This window comes from Aulonocara sp. 'chitande type north' Nkhata Bay, linkage group LG12 (genome assembly GCF_057382095.1).
Source record: "Aulonocara sp. 'chitande type north' Nkhata Bay isolate Kocher_YH1m ecotype deep benthic linkage group LG12, A_spYH_male_GT1.1, whole genome shotgun sequence".
Classification (NCBI taxonomy): Eukaryota; Metazoa; Chordata; class Actinopteri; order Cichliformes; family Cichlidae; genus Aulonocara; species Aulonocara sp. 'chitande type north' Nkhata Bay.
Window position 1 is genome coordinate 37,757,898 of NC_141355.1, and position 12,538 is coordinate 37,770,435.

At 40.5% G+C, this 12,538-nt stretch overlaps 1 protein-coding gene across 1 annotated transcript in view; it reads left to right on the forward strand.

The window, feature by feature from the left end:
• Window positions 1-12,538, forward strand: part of unc13ba (unc-13 homolog Ba (C. elegans)) — a 184,722-nt gene that overhangs the window by 149,644 nt on the left and 22,540 nt on the right. Inside the window, exons 26-38 of the mRNA XM_086315494.1 lie at window positions 890-975; window positions 1,106-1,141; window positions 1,953-1,994; window positions 3,165-3,291; window positions 3,800-3,896; window positions 6,294-6,437; window positions 9,548-9,625; window positions 9,913-9,990; window positions 10,954-10,974; window positions 11,290-11,328; window positions 11,807-11,839; window positions 11,969-11,983; window positions 12,115-12,144. Of these exons, the coding sequence (XP_086171620.1) occupies window positions 890-975; window positions 1,106-1,141; window positions 1,953-1,994; window positions 3,165-3,291; window positions 3,800-3,896; window positions 6,294-6,437; window positions 9,548-9,625; window positions 9,913-9,990; window positions 10,954-10,974; window positions 11,290-11,328; window positions 11,807-11,839; window positions 11,969-11,983; window positions 12,115-12,144 (826 nt within the window). The remainder of the gene's footprint in view (window positions 1-889; window positions 976-1,105; window positions 1,142-1,952; window positions 1,995-3,164; window positions 3,292-3,799; window positions 3,897-6,293; window positions 6,438-9,547; window positions 9,626-9,912; window positions 9,991-10,953; window positions 10,975-11,289; window positions 11,329-11,806; window positions 11,840-11,968; window positions 11,984-12,114; window positions 12,145-12,538) is intronic.

Genomic DNA, 12,538 nt, shown 5'->3' on the forward strand with positions numbered 1-12,538 from the left:
GTGCAAAATGCTGCGGCACGATTTTTAAGTGGCAGAAGGAAAGTCGACCACATCACTCTGGTTTTGGCTTCTCTACATTGGCTTCCAGTTGAATTTAGGATCCGTTTTAAAGTTCATTTATTGGTTTTAAAATCTCTAAATGGTCTGGCACCTGTTTATTTGTCTGACTTGTTGAAGCCCCACGTCCCCATTCGTTCGCTTCGGTCAGCTGAGCAGCTGCTGCTTTCAGTCCCTAAGTCACAGCTGAAACTTGGAGGAGACCGAGCGTTCTCTGTTGCAGCTCTGATGCTTTGGAATAACCTTCCTCTCCATATTAGACAAACTACATCAGTGCCAGTTTTTAAGTCCTGATTAAAAACCTATTTTTATTCCCTGGCTTTTAACTCTGTGGGTAACTGACATTTTTATTAATTTTATTGCTCTGTCTGGTTTTTGCTATTTTATTCCTATATTTATATTTGTATTGTTCAGCACTTTGGTCTGCCAGGTGTGTTTTTAAAGTGCTATATGCATAAATGATGATGATGATAAAACAAACAGGTTTTAAAAACCAGACAGTGGGATCTGTGTGTGCTACTAAACTCAAATAACTATTTTTTGGTCAGTTGTTAGCTTAGATTAGAGCTTAACACAGATATTGTGTTCAAGTTAAGATATTAAATGATATCCTGGATAAACCCCCAATCGTATAATGTTTGGGCTCAGTGAAGCATAAGCAAAGTAACAGCAGCCAACCAGATGATCAAGACAAGTTTAAAGGGTAACATTTAACAACATTTCCAAAAATCCTTCAGATTCCAGTTACACTGGAAGGGAAAGGGGCTGCAGTGACCCCCATTACTTGCAGAGTAACGAGTATTTTTACTGTCTTACTTCTTTATTCCTCCAGGTTTCCTCAAGAGCTCAATGTGGGTAAAGTCAGCGCAGAGGTCATGTGGATGCTCTTCGCTCAAGACATGAAATATGCCCTAGAGGGTAAGACTATATCTTTGCATACTTGGACAGTATATGTGTGTGTGTGACAGAGACATCTCAGAGAAACCAACTCCTCCTTCTTCCCTTCTGCATTCACACTGTCTTTTCTTCAATCCATCATCTCCTTCAGTGTTGGATAAGATTGACCACTACCACTGGAAAAATGGTGAGATTAGAGATAAAAATATGGAGATACAGTCAGAAAAGTCAGTAATCGGGATTCCAGAATAGGGTTAAACATCTCCTGAGACCATTTCTATAAAAACTTGTTCAAACCTCTCAGCACTGAGCTAAAACACACTGACAGTAAGCATCAGAGAGTAAGAATGTTCATTGTAATATCAAATAAAAGTGTGTGCAAAGTTCTGAGACTGTTGCTGATAAGGGGAAAATACAGGAAGCAGGTGTTAGTGTTTAACATTTTTAGAGCTGAATTATTGATATTTTTATAACATCAGTGATTTCCCAGGAGCCTCCACTTTAGAAATGTGTGGACTCTAGTTGGGTTCTTTCAAGATAAGTGCATATAGGTTAGTCATCATAACGAGCTAACTTCGCTACCTAACAGTCAGCTGAGATCTGCTTAGCTGCTCAGTATTCTGACTTTTGATCGTGTCTCACGTCAGACTTGTAGAAACTGTAAAAGCTAGTGTCCTAAAGCACATCGCCTGAGCAGGTGTTTAAAGCTTGGCTGTGACCCTGTGTGTTGACTTTAGATGATTTGTTTTTAGTTTTGTAGTTGTTTCACAGCAACAAAGAGGAAACTTGCGAAAAAGTAGATTTTAGTAGCAAATTTGACTGGTGGCTGGTTTTCCAGCCTTCTGTTTTGTGCGTAGTGTACTTTCCAGCTCCTCTAGTATTTTTCTTCTAACATGTTTTTCTGAAGCCCTTCTCATCTCAGTTATTGCTGCCACAAACTTGCTTCTCTTTCAGTTTCTATTCTTATTGCTTTTGTCATATTTCTGTTGCCATCTCAGCTCCCGCTACATTTCGTATCCGCAAAGTTGACTTCTACGCTGGTAAGAGTGTGTGTGTGATGAGTGTGCATGTACGCATTTCTTTTGTCTTCAGTAGTTTCCTAAGGGTTTTTTTTTTGCACCAGTAAAACTTATTTAACTGCATTTATCTTTTACTTAATTAAATTAGAACAAACATTCTCCCTTTATTCTATCTATGTGTGTACATCCTTCTTCATAAATGATGCAGATGTTGTTTCTCTGTATAATTTATCAATTTTTTTTAGGAGTGAGACAATAACGGAGAAAAACGACTGCATCAACTTGCAATCGTGAAAACCAAACTATTAGCCTAGTGGACGTATTACACATGTGTAGCAGTTTGAGTATTGGAGTTTTGTTTAATGGTAAAAAGTGTTGATATGAAAAAAGCAGGCATCTCCACGTTCAACCTGGTTACCTCAAAAACAGCTTATAACAGTTTATAATACTGGTATAATTATTAATGTTCAACATGTTATCAAATGATCTGTAACGTAATCAGTGTGAGGACTAGGGATGGGTATCGTTTAGGTTTTATCCGATACCGGTGCCAAACCGGTACTTTTGAAACGGTGCCGGTGCTCAAACGGTGCTCAAACCGGTGCTTAAAGAATGGAGAACACACACTTTGTCCAAAAACCTCTCATGTTCAGCTGTTTTTTTGTAAAAAGATAAGAATGTTAGCCTTTTCTGCAGCTATGGGGCATATATGGTATCACTCTTGGCTGGAAGCAGTGCTTAATCAATGGAAAAAACACACACTTTGTCCAAAAACCTCTCATGTTTAACTGTTTCCCACTTTTTCTTTGGTCATTTTAGCCTTTTTGTCCAGGGTGAAGGGAGTATCTGCCATCAAACAAGAAGACAGCCGCATGTAGCTATGATGATGTTTGCTAGTTCACCTTACATGCATTAATGTAATAACGTGGTTAGCCTACTCAACGTAAATTACACACGAACAACATTAAGCTACTCACGCAGAGAAGAACGGCTGCTGCTGCATCATCATCCTCATCATTTCTGCTACACTGGCAGGGCTAGGGGCCAGGACTCTCCTCTTCGGGTTTTTGGGGGATGTTGCTAACTCCGGGTCCGATAACAGGCACCACATCCGCAGTAGATGTGTATCAAAATCCTCATAGATTTTAAACCTGTCTTTACTTTGGCTGTTGTGGCTGTTGTTTTTTGCAGAACATGAGAAGCATAAGCTCTGTAAGACTGCTGACTACATGAACCTGCACTTTAAGGTCAAGTGGCTGTACAACGAGTACGTTAAGGAGCTGCCTGCCTTCAACGACGCTGTGCCAGAATACCCTGCGTGAGACCGTGTTTTCTCTCTCATTATTTCTCCTTCAGACAAAGGAGAGCTCTTGTTGATTGATTTTTCTGACTTTCCAATTAGATTTGGTGTGATGTTGCATACCAAACACACTCGAAGCATTTCTCTCTGGGTTTTGACACTAGAAATATGGAGGAATAATAACATTAGCCAGAAGAGTTATCAGCGAGCACATTTTTTTCCCAAGGCCTTTGCTCTGTTTCACAGTTTAGATAACCAAAATTCAATAGGTTCACGGAGAAATGACCTTTTAATACAAAGGCACAAGATGTTTTTACACTTAAATATTTCTGTTCTACAAACTATAACATGTGGATGTAAAATATAAAACGCCAAACAAATCAGGTAAATTAGAACTGCAATGAAATGAATTTTGGACAGCTGAGCTTTGAAAACGTTTTCAATCTGCAAACGTTCCAGTTTTTCAGGCTGTCAAAGAGAAGATTAAACTTTGTTTAGCTTTGTCTGTTTCCTATTATTCCTTCAGATGGTTTCTCCAGTTTGTCCTTGCCTGGCTCGCTGAGAACGAGGAGGTATCCATGGAGTTTATGCATGGAGCGCTGGAGAGAGACAAGAGAGAAGGGGTGAGTCAGAGACTCGGGAGAAATTATTCTGTTTGCTGAAAGTTGTCACGTCATCGTGAGCAAAACAAAAGTGTCACAGACTCCTTTGAATAAGCAACAAGTTTATCGTCAGAGCTCTCTGTTAGAGTCTGAATGAAGACGTACGCAGGGAAGAGGAGGTAGTGCTCGGTCAAACACAGGATTTTAATCCAGAAGAGCTCATTTCATGTCATGTTTGAAGAAATCTTCGGGGTGGGGGTGGTGGAGTATCAGCAGGCTGGCTGTGATGGGCTGATCTGGCTAAAAAGCCCATTGATTATGTAAACATAAACCAGTGTTTTACCAGCATCATTTTTGACTTTTTGTTAAGTGGATGAATATTTTTTTTAAAGCACAAACTGTTTAATAATCTGTGGATGCATAAAAAGCGAGACAAAAACGTCATCTTGCAGCTCTGATCCTGATCTTGCTTTTTTCCACGTCATTGTCGTGATGATCATGGTCAAAAATCAGATGTGTGTGTGCTCTAGTTTTATCAGTCTGGGCTGCAAAACCAACCGTATTATTTTTGTTGCTGCTGTTTTTGAACAAAGGCTTACGTCAGAGCTCGTAGCCTTACACGGTTTCGTTGTGTCAAGCCTCACTGTCAGCCCCCGGTCCCTTAGAGATCTCCCACACTGTCCTTAGCTGAAAGTCAAAGCGCTGAGGCTTCGGGCACATTCGAGTATCTGGGCTGAGCACCGGCACAGCGTACACGTGGGTTCCAGCCTTTATTCAGGTGTGCCTCTCGATAAACACATTTGGCACTCCTGTTTATTTGTGGGGAGCTGGTGGGAGGAGATGTTATTGCTAGTGAAGCCATGTGAACTGATGATGTGCGGACATTATGAACGTCATGGCTACGCTTTCTAAATAAAGGTATGCGTACGTCTCCGCGTGTAATAAAAAAGAGAGATTTTTAGTTATGCATTCCTTGTTTTTCTTGTCAGTTTCAACAACGTCGTTATCCGAGCATCAAAAACTGTCCTCTTTGAAGAAAATGTATAATTTCACTCTATAAAGTTTCAGTGAACGTTTCTGTATTTCCTGTAAATTGAATCAGAATTGAATCATGGGAAACGGGAACGATTTGCTGGCTTCTCGCTTAGTGAAAATGAAACGTTATGTTTGTGATCTCGTCCATTATGAGCGATATTACTTTACAAGGTTTGCCTAAATGTGATAAATTTATGTTTTCTTGCCATTTGGACACTGCTGAGGTCACAGTGCTTACATGAGGCAGAGGAGGGGATGTGAGATGCAAAGTGGAAGGTGACGCACATCCTAAAAATAAAAAAGCACAAATATAAATGACTCCAGAAGTTTCAGACATCCTGATAAAAGATCGCATGAAAGCTGCTAAAATGTGAGCATTTCTGTTGCAGGTTGTGCCTGTGATTTAAAATATATATTGTCTGGCTGTTGTTAAAATAAACCTACAAAACAGCACAAGCACATCTAATATCACATAACAGATACAACCTGATTGTGCTTGATGCGCCCAGCAGCTGAGAGCACAGAGGAAGAGTTGTTGATCATGTTGTTGTCATGGCACCAGAGTGCAACCGCAGTAGAAAAACGATGCAGTAAAAAGGAAAGCTTTCTGCAGTAATGACAGAATAAAAGACCGCTTCAGACCTTTTGTTCAAATTCTCCCTTTGGTTCCTTCTGCTTTTGGACAACTTTTCGTAGATTAGAAGAATGATGAACAAGTGTTTGTCTGCCTCCTGTTGGTCCCCAAGCTGCACTCTGCCGTCCTATTTGTTGGTTTATTGTGCTAAGACAGCTATTGTGTGTCCTAAAGGAGGTTTGGCCCTTTTTGTGGCCTGAGCAGGTGGTTATTTTCAGTCATGCTCACACGGCTTGGCCTGCATGTGCATTTTCAAACATCGAAAGATGAAACATTTAGATATGTCTGTGAAGGTTCTCAGTCATCCAGGTCATCGTAATCAAAGGATATAAACCTAGTGGGTTACTCCCACTAGGTTTATATCTGGGACTCTCCACCATTTGACCTTAGAACTGAAGAAGCTTCTCGGATGAGAGGTGAAACGTCTTCAAGCAACTTAAAGAAGTCCAGACGCTTTTCTTTGCAAGCTCCTTTGAAAACGTTTAGATACGTTTTTTCTCATTTTATCTTGACTCATAAAAATCATTAAGAAAGTGGTAAAAATGGAGCATAGAGGTTACATAGTTGCAGGTGGATGTGATGTTGGAGCTGAACCTTTTGTGGAGTATATAAGATGCAAAAGAGCAATACATCGAAAAGGGATGTAGGTTTAATATGAGTCAGCAAGGAGGAACACAGCGTAGGGAGACTGTTTGTTTTTTTTATTTGTGTCAAAGTAAAAAAATGTCCTCTTGTTCCTCTGTCTGCAGTTTCAACAGACATCTGAGCATGTTCTGTTCTCCAGCTCGGTGGTGGACATCTTCACTCAGCTCAATCAGAGCTTTGAGATTATCAAGAAACTGGACTGCCCTGACCCCACGGTGGTGGCACATTATAACAGACGCTTTGCCAAGGTGAGCCCCGTGCCTTTGTTTAGAGCCCATTTTGTAACTTTGGTCTCTGCAACACTGAAAAACATCTCAGATCTGACAGCATCTTAGTTTTTTATTCATTTCTCTGTTTTCTGCTGGCTAAACGTGAACATATGCAGAGACCATGTCTCACATTAGGAGCATATTAAAACATCCTTTTGCTTTCCAAGAACTACTGTTGATAGGTCAGGTTACTCTTTAAGAGAGCGCTTTACAAAAATACTCACTGGCTCTTACCTCTAGTGCAGGCGTATCACGCATGCAGCCAGTGAGGCCAGAATCATCCCACCGATGGTTCTAATGAGGCCCAGTTTGAAAATGTGAAAACTGCAAAAGAAGAAAAGCAGAAAAACTGAATTTTTGTCAGTTTATAAAACATCGAGCATGGCCTGTCATAACTGGATAATAAACTACTGACAGAAATGAAGTTTAAACAAGAGTAAACATAATTTACTCTAAATTAACAGAATATTTCTGTTTAATTAAATCCAGATAATGAGCTAAAAGTGTTTTTTCTATAATTTTCCTCAGTAATTTCTCAAAGGGGAAGCCCTTCTAATAGGTTTCTGTACATTTCTGGAGTATTGCAGCAGCAGAGTCGGTTCACTTCGGGCACGCTTGCACTTGGGGAAATACGTAGAGATGATGACCACTAGCTCAGAGTGAAACCAGAATATTTGCTGCACTATTTGCACTTTAGTGTAATCTGATATAGCACAGACTTAGGAAGCTCACAGGTTCAACAGCGACTGTTCTCTCATGCTCAGAGATGCAGTGTGAAAAAACTTCATATTTGCTATATCCTTTTAAATATTTGAATTTCCCTGCACCTCACTGCTCATAACACACACATTTTCTGTTTTGGATATTTGGACAAGTTAAAGTGGGATAGTGGGTAGCGTGGATTGATCAGTTAATCGAGAAGATCATCTGACTCTATTCAAAAGCATCAGCCTTTTTAGAAGACCGTTTCCTCCTTTTATAATCTAGTAAAATTGAATTGTTTCTGAGTGATTTCAAGACAGAAATATTAGCTGGTTTAGCTCCAGCCATCCCCGATACATCATACAAAGGCAAGAGGTTGTATAAATGTAGACATGAGGAGGAAAATTGTATGCAGAAGGCTTTGAGATCAGAATTTTCTTGCACTTAAAGAATTTCATGTCTATATCTTTACTAGCATGTGACTCTGGTATGCAGTTGTTTGTTTGGAGTAAGTTTTTCATGACTGTATCCATCAGTGGTGCAGAGGTGAGATTCTTTACCTGAAAGTTCCTGCTCGGTGCAGCTTTAGACCATGACTCCTACTGAGGTCTTTACTCGAGTCTTCTTTGTTCAGTCTCTTGAATCATTTCTAACTCACTAACGAGTTTCAGGTATTTCTCTGTAAAACATACAAACAGGGCATAAAGTGTAGGGTTATGTTTTTTCTTGAAATGTAATTTAAGGCAGGTCCTTTTAAGCAGAGCCGTTCAATCTAACAAACCTCTGCAGAGAAACTGTGTGTGCGCGCGTCTGGTGTTATGGCTCGATCGATACGGGACTCATTAAATAAAGAAAGGCTAATGGAAGCCATCACTCTGAGCTGTCCATCTCTCTGTCCCCGACCCTTGACTTGCTTTTCATTTTGTGCCGCTCCGCTCATGTTAATCTCCTCCTGAGTCTTTTCATCTCTACCCATCCCATCAATCCTGGGACTCTTGTCTTTTGTGTTCCTACTTTTCCGTCTACGTCTGCCTTTATTTCTTCTTCATCTCTTTGTCACCCTCCAGTTTCACATTGTTCTGCTTTCCTATGCAAGAAACAATAATTAGTTTGTTTTTAAAAGTGTGAGGAAAAAGAGATGGCTGCAGAACTTGAGTGATATAAAGCCGCACTAAGCAGTGCAGGCAGCTATCAAGCTGCATGTTTAATGCAATAGTTTGTAATCTTGCTGAGTCAGCAGAAAGTAGGGAAATCTCTCACAGTGAGCCCACGGTGCTGTGAGGCACAAGTTACCACTGTGATGATGACAAATTAACTCTGTGATTTATTTAAAAGTGCCCTGTTGAGTTTTTATTGCAAGCAAACATGTCATTCTTTGTTTCCCATCAAAAAGCAACCAGTTTGCTGGCTGGACATTATAAATGTTTTCTTCACTTCTTCTAGAAATATTTTTTCAGCTTTTATTCATGCAGGGCGTCTTCAACGAGCACATTACAGAATCCAGCTGTGTGCTGAAGAGTATAAAGCTCATGCAAATCTCATGTCTTTCCTTTGATTATTATGTGTTTTCTCATATAAAGGATGCGATAACAAAACAAGAAACATGCAGTGAGGCCAGTGATTGACAACTGCACACATTTTAAAAGTGCTTAAACAGAGGAAGAGTGCTTCTTTACGTCTCTGATTAATGAGCAGCGATTTTCTGCAAGATCTTCCAACAGCTGACGGCACTGTGTGCATCACACAATGTCACATGAACTCTGACACATTGTTTCATTTATATTTGCAAATTATATAATAAGATATTAATATTTGGTGTTCCTGTATCAATACAATATTGGCATGCAAAATATCACAATGCAGTGCAGTGTGAGTGACTTTCCGGTGCTTGGGCGGAGCCTACTGGTGGCAGCTGTTCTCAGGTGGGCTCATGAAAGACATCACACAGATGTAGTGTTATTATGAAGCGGGCGCCGTGAAGACTGTTTAACGGCTAATCACGCAAAATATGACATTTGGCTTCTCACTAGAAGCTTCTGCATTAGCTCAGATTTCCATGACTTACACATATCCGGTGTGACAACAGTTAAGTGTCATCAATGAGTAAAAGGTAAATGAGTCAAACACAATGAGGCATCTTCTTTATTGTCTTTAACATTAGATTAGCTCGTGTTGTCCTGAAACTACACGCAGCTCTTTAAGGCAGACAGACTGACATTTTCAGTTAGCACAGTGCGAGTGTCTGATGCTACCTGAGTTCAAACAGCAGTGCTCTCAGCTCGCCAGAGGCTGGAACCCTCGCCAGACATCAGTGTTCAGCGTCACTCTTCACTCCAGAGGATCCCAGGGAAAGCATGTCTTATGTGAGTGTTATCTTGTTTCCACAGACGATCACCAAAGTGCTCCTGCAGTACTCTGCTCTGCTGGCCAAGAGCTTTCCCTCCTACTGTGAGAAGGAGAAGATAGTGAGTACTGCTGCGTCACCACTCTGCTACCACAACACCTCCCTCAGGGCTCATCTCTGATTTGGAGGGAGACACTTTGAAAGCTAGTAAACTCTCTTTGGAGTGGATTAATATTTCAGTGGTTGCTACTTACTCATCTAACTTCAGTCTTTAATCTTCCTGTCATCACCCTTTTATCTTGCTAATCTACTTTCATTTTATATTCTTGACTTTTCCTCTTTTTTAAAATTCATCATTTATGTTTGGTCTGCTTACAAACACTGCCTCCCTGATTTATCTTCCTCCAGCCGTGCGTGCTGATGAACAACATCCAGCAGATGAGAGTCCTTTTGGAGAAGATGTTTGAGTCCATGGGAGCAAAACAGGTGAGCATTAACAGGTGTATGCACACGCACCAAACCCTAAAGTTTGTAAGCCATCTGCCAGGCAGACACTGATTTCAGTCACTTAAAAGGTCAAAATGCTGATTTAAAGACTTTTCCATGAAGTACATGACTGAAAAATGCCAGAAAAAAACACTTTTTTCTGTTCAGAAGTGTGAATGTGAAAAATGGTAAATGGATTTGGTTCTTCTATAGCGCTTTTCTGCTCTAGCTGAGCACTCAAAGCGCTTTATACAACATGCCTCATTCAAACAAACACTTTTTTCTATGCTTAAGTATTTTCTCTCTAACATTCGCACCCTGATGGATGCGTCACAGAGCAACCTTGGGTTAGTATCTCACCCGAGGATATTTGGCATGCAGAGTGGAGCGGCCAGGGATCACCAATGTTCCAATTAGTAGATGACCTGCTCTATCTCCTGAGCTACAACACCTGTGCAGAACAGAGTGTGTTACAAACGTAGGTTGACCGAACAGACAAAGGGGAACCTTCACTTTACAAACTTAAATTAGGTGCACACTGCAGTCGAATGTTGTCAGCATTCCAGTTCCAGTCATACTCAAAAAGCACATAGGACGAAGGTTTAAAAATCTATCACTGATGCACTGAAAGCTCTACGAGCCACAAAGAAATCCATTTTGTCTGTTGGTGTGTTGAAGTCCACTGCTGGACCTATTTGGGTCACCTCCCCATCCTCCAGGTGTGACCTGATTTCTATAATGAACCTATTTGGTATGTATGTGGGTTCATCGGTCACCACAAGGAGAAGCAGCAGAGCCGAACCTTCTGTGGATGCAGGAATCTTTCCTTCTGCTGAGCCTGTGATTGTAGTTTCAAGGTGTAAAAAATACAAAGGTGCAAAAGCTGCAGCAAGTGTGAGCCTGCATGTATATAATCACAGATTTAAGAAAGCGAGAGTTAAGTGTGTGTCTTTTTTCCTGCAGTTAACAGCTGAGGAGGAGATGGTATGTCTCAGTGGGTTTTTGTTTTTGCTTTGCTTCCCTGTGGCTCCACCTCCACCCAAAACGATCTGTTGAGTACAGTAAAACCCACTCCACACCTCTTTCCTGTCATCAAACCTTTTTCCACCTTGCAGTGCGTGTGTGTCTGTTTTTAGATTGATCCCAATTTACTCATAAACAAGAGCTAGAGCTTCCTCTCCTTCTTCCTAGACTCCCAGTTTTCACTCCTCAAAATAAACTCCAGCTGATATAAATGATGTAGATGTGTGTTTTTAAAAAAACAAAACGTTCTCTTCGTGGTGTTTTTTCTCTCGAAAGCTTGAGAATGAGGAGGAACCCGATGAGTGTGACGAGGAGGTGGGTCGACTTCTTTTTGACTGGTTTGATTTGTTTCTGTTCCCCTGTTGTGTCTGACTGCCGTCGTCGTCGTTGCCTTTTTCTGTGAAAGTCCAAATATTTGCTGTGACAATTATTTTTAGGTTTTTGATGGGAACAACACAGTTTAAATCAATGGAGTTTACAGCTGTTGCTCATTTTTAACAGTTGATGGCTCTAGTCAGGCTTTTATATGAACAAATAATATACATAATAAACAAACACTTTAAATACACTTACATATTAAATAAAACGATAAATTAAATGGGAAACGTTTAGCCGGATGAACTATAGACAAGCAAAAATCCCAAACTGACAGTTATAGTTCATTATCCATGTCCTTACTAAACCATAGCGGAGGATTATTTCCTGGTGAGATCGTTCCTTTGTGGGTTTGTCGTTTTCTTCTTTCATATATTTTATGCACTTTCTTTTTATTTCCTTATGATATTTGGACCAGGCTGTCTCTGACAACGAAGGCGGCGATAACATGGTGGGTAGGCCACAACAGCAGATATAAAACACTCCTGAAATCTACTTTAGTCTGTTTTTATTATTATAAAATGTTACTTGTGTTTTTAAATGACCGCATTTGTGTGGGTTTGATCCTTTTTGCTAACAGTCAGAGGAGACCAAGGTGAGATAAGGATTCTAGGTCACAGCCAATATTTCATATAGCTTCCTCAAATGTCCTTTTGTTTCTCTCATTTGTCTCATTTGACCGAGTTTTCTTATGTTTCTATTTTAATTTGTCGATGGCAACGTCAGTCTGGCTGCTCAGACTCTGAGGGATCTGAGGTAAGGAGGAGAATATCACACTCTTCCTCAGAGCTGCGATGATATTAAAGTAGAAATCTGTGTGAGATAAAAACGGGAGATTTGACTGCTGTTAACACAATCATCACATTCAGTTCTGACGAAGTAGACTCAATCGCTGAAACTGCAGTCGGCAGTTTGTTGTCATGCAGAATCAATGTGACGGGAGACAAAAACACAGTTTCAGAACAAGCTCGGGTGTAATATTTGAAAGGTGCGAACGCACAGACTGTATATAAAAGACGGATGGAGTCGTCATCTGAAAAGCCTTTAAATTCCTAAAACTGCCGCTCTGTATATTGACCAGCAGGGGGCGACTCATCTCGATACAATGCACTTGATCTCTGACCCCAGTAAAGCCTTGATGATTTTAGTC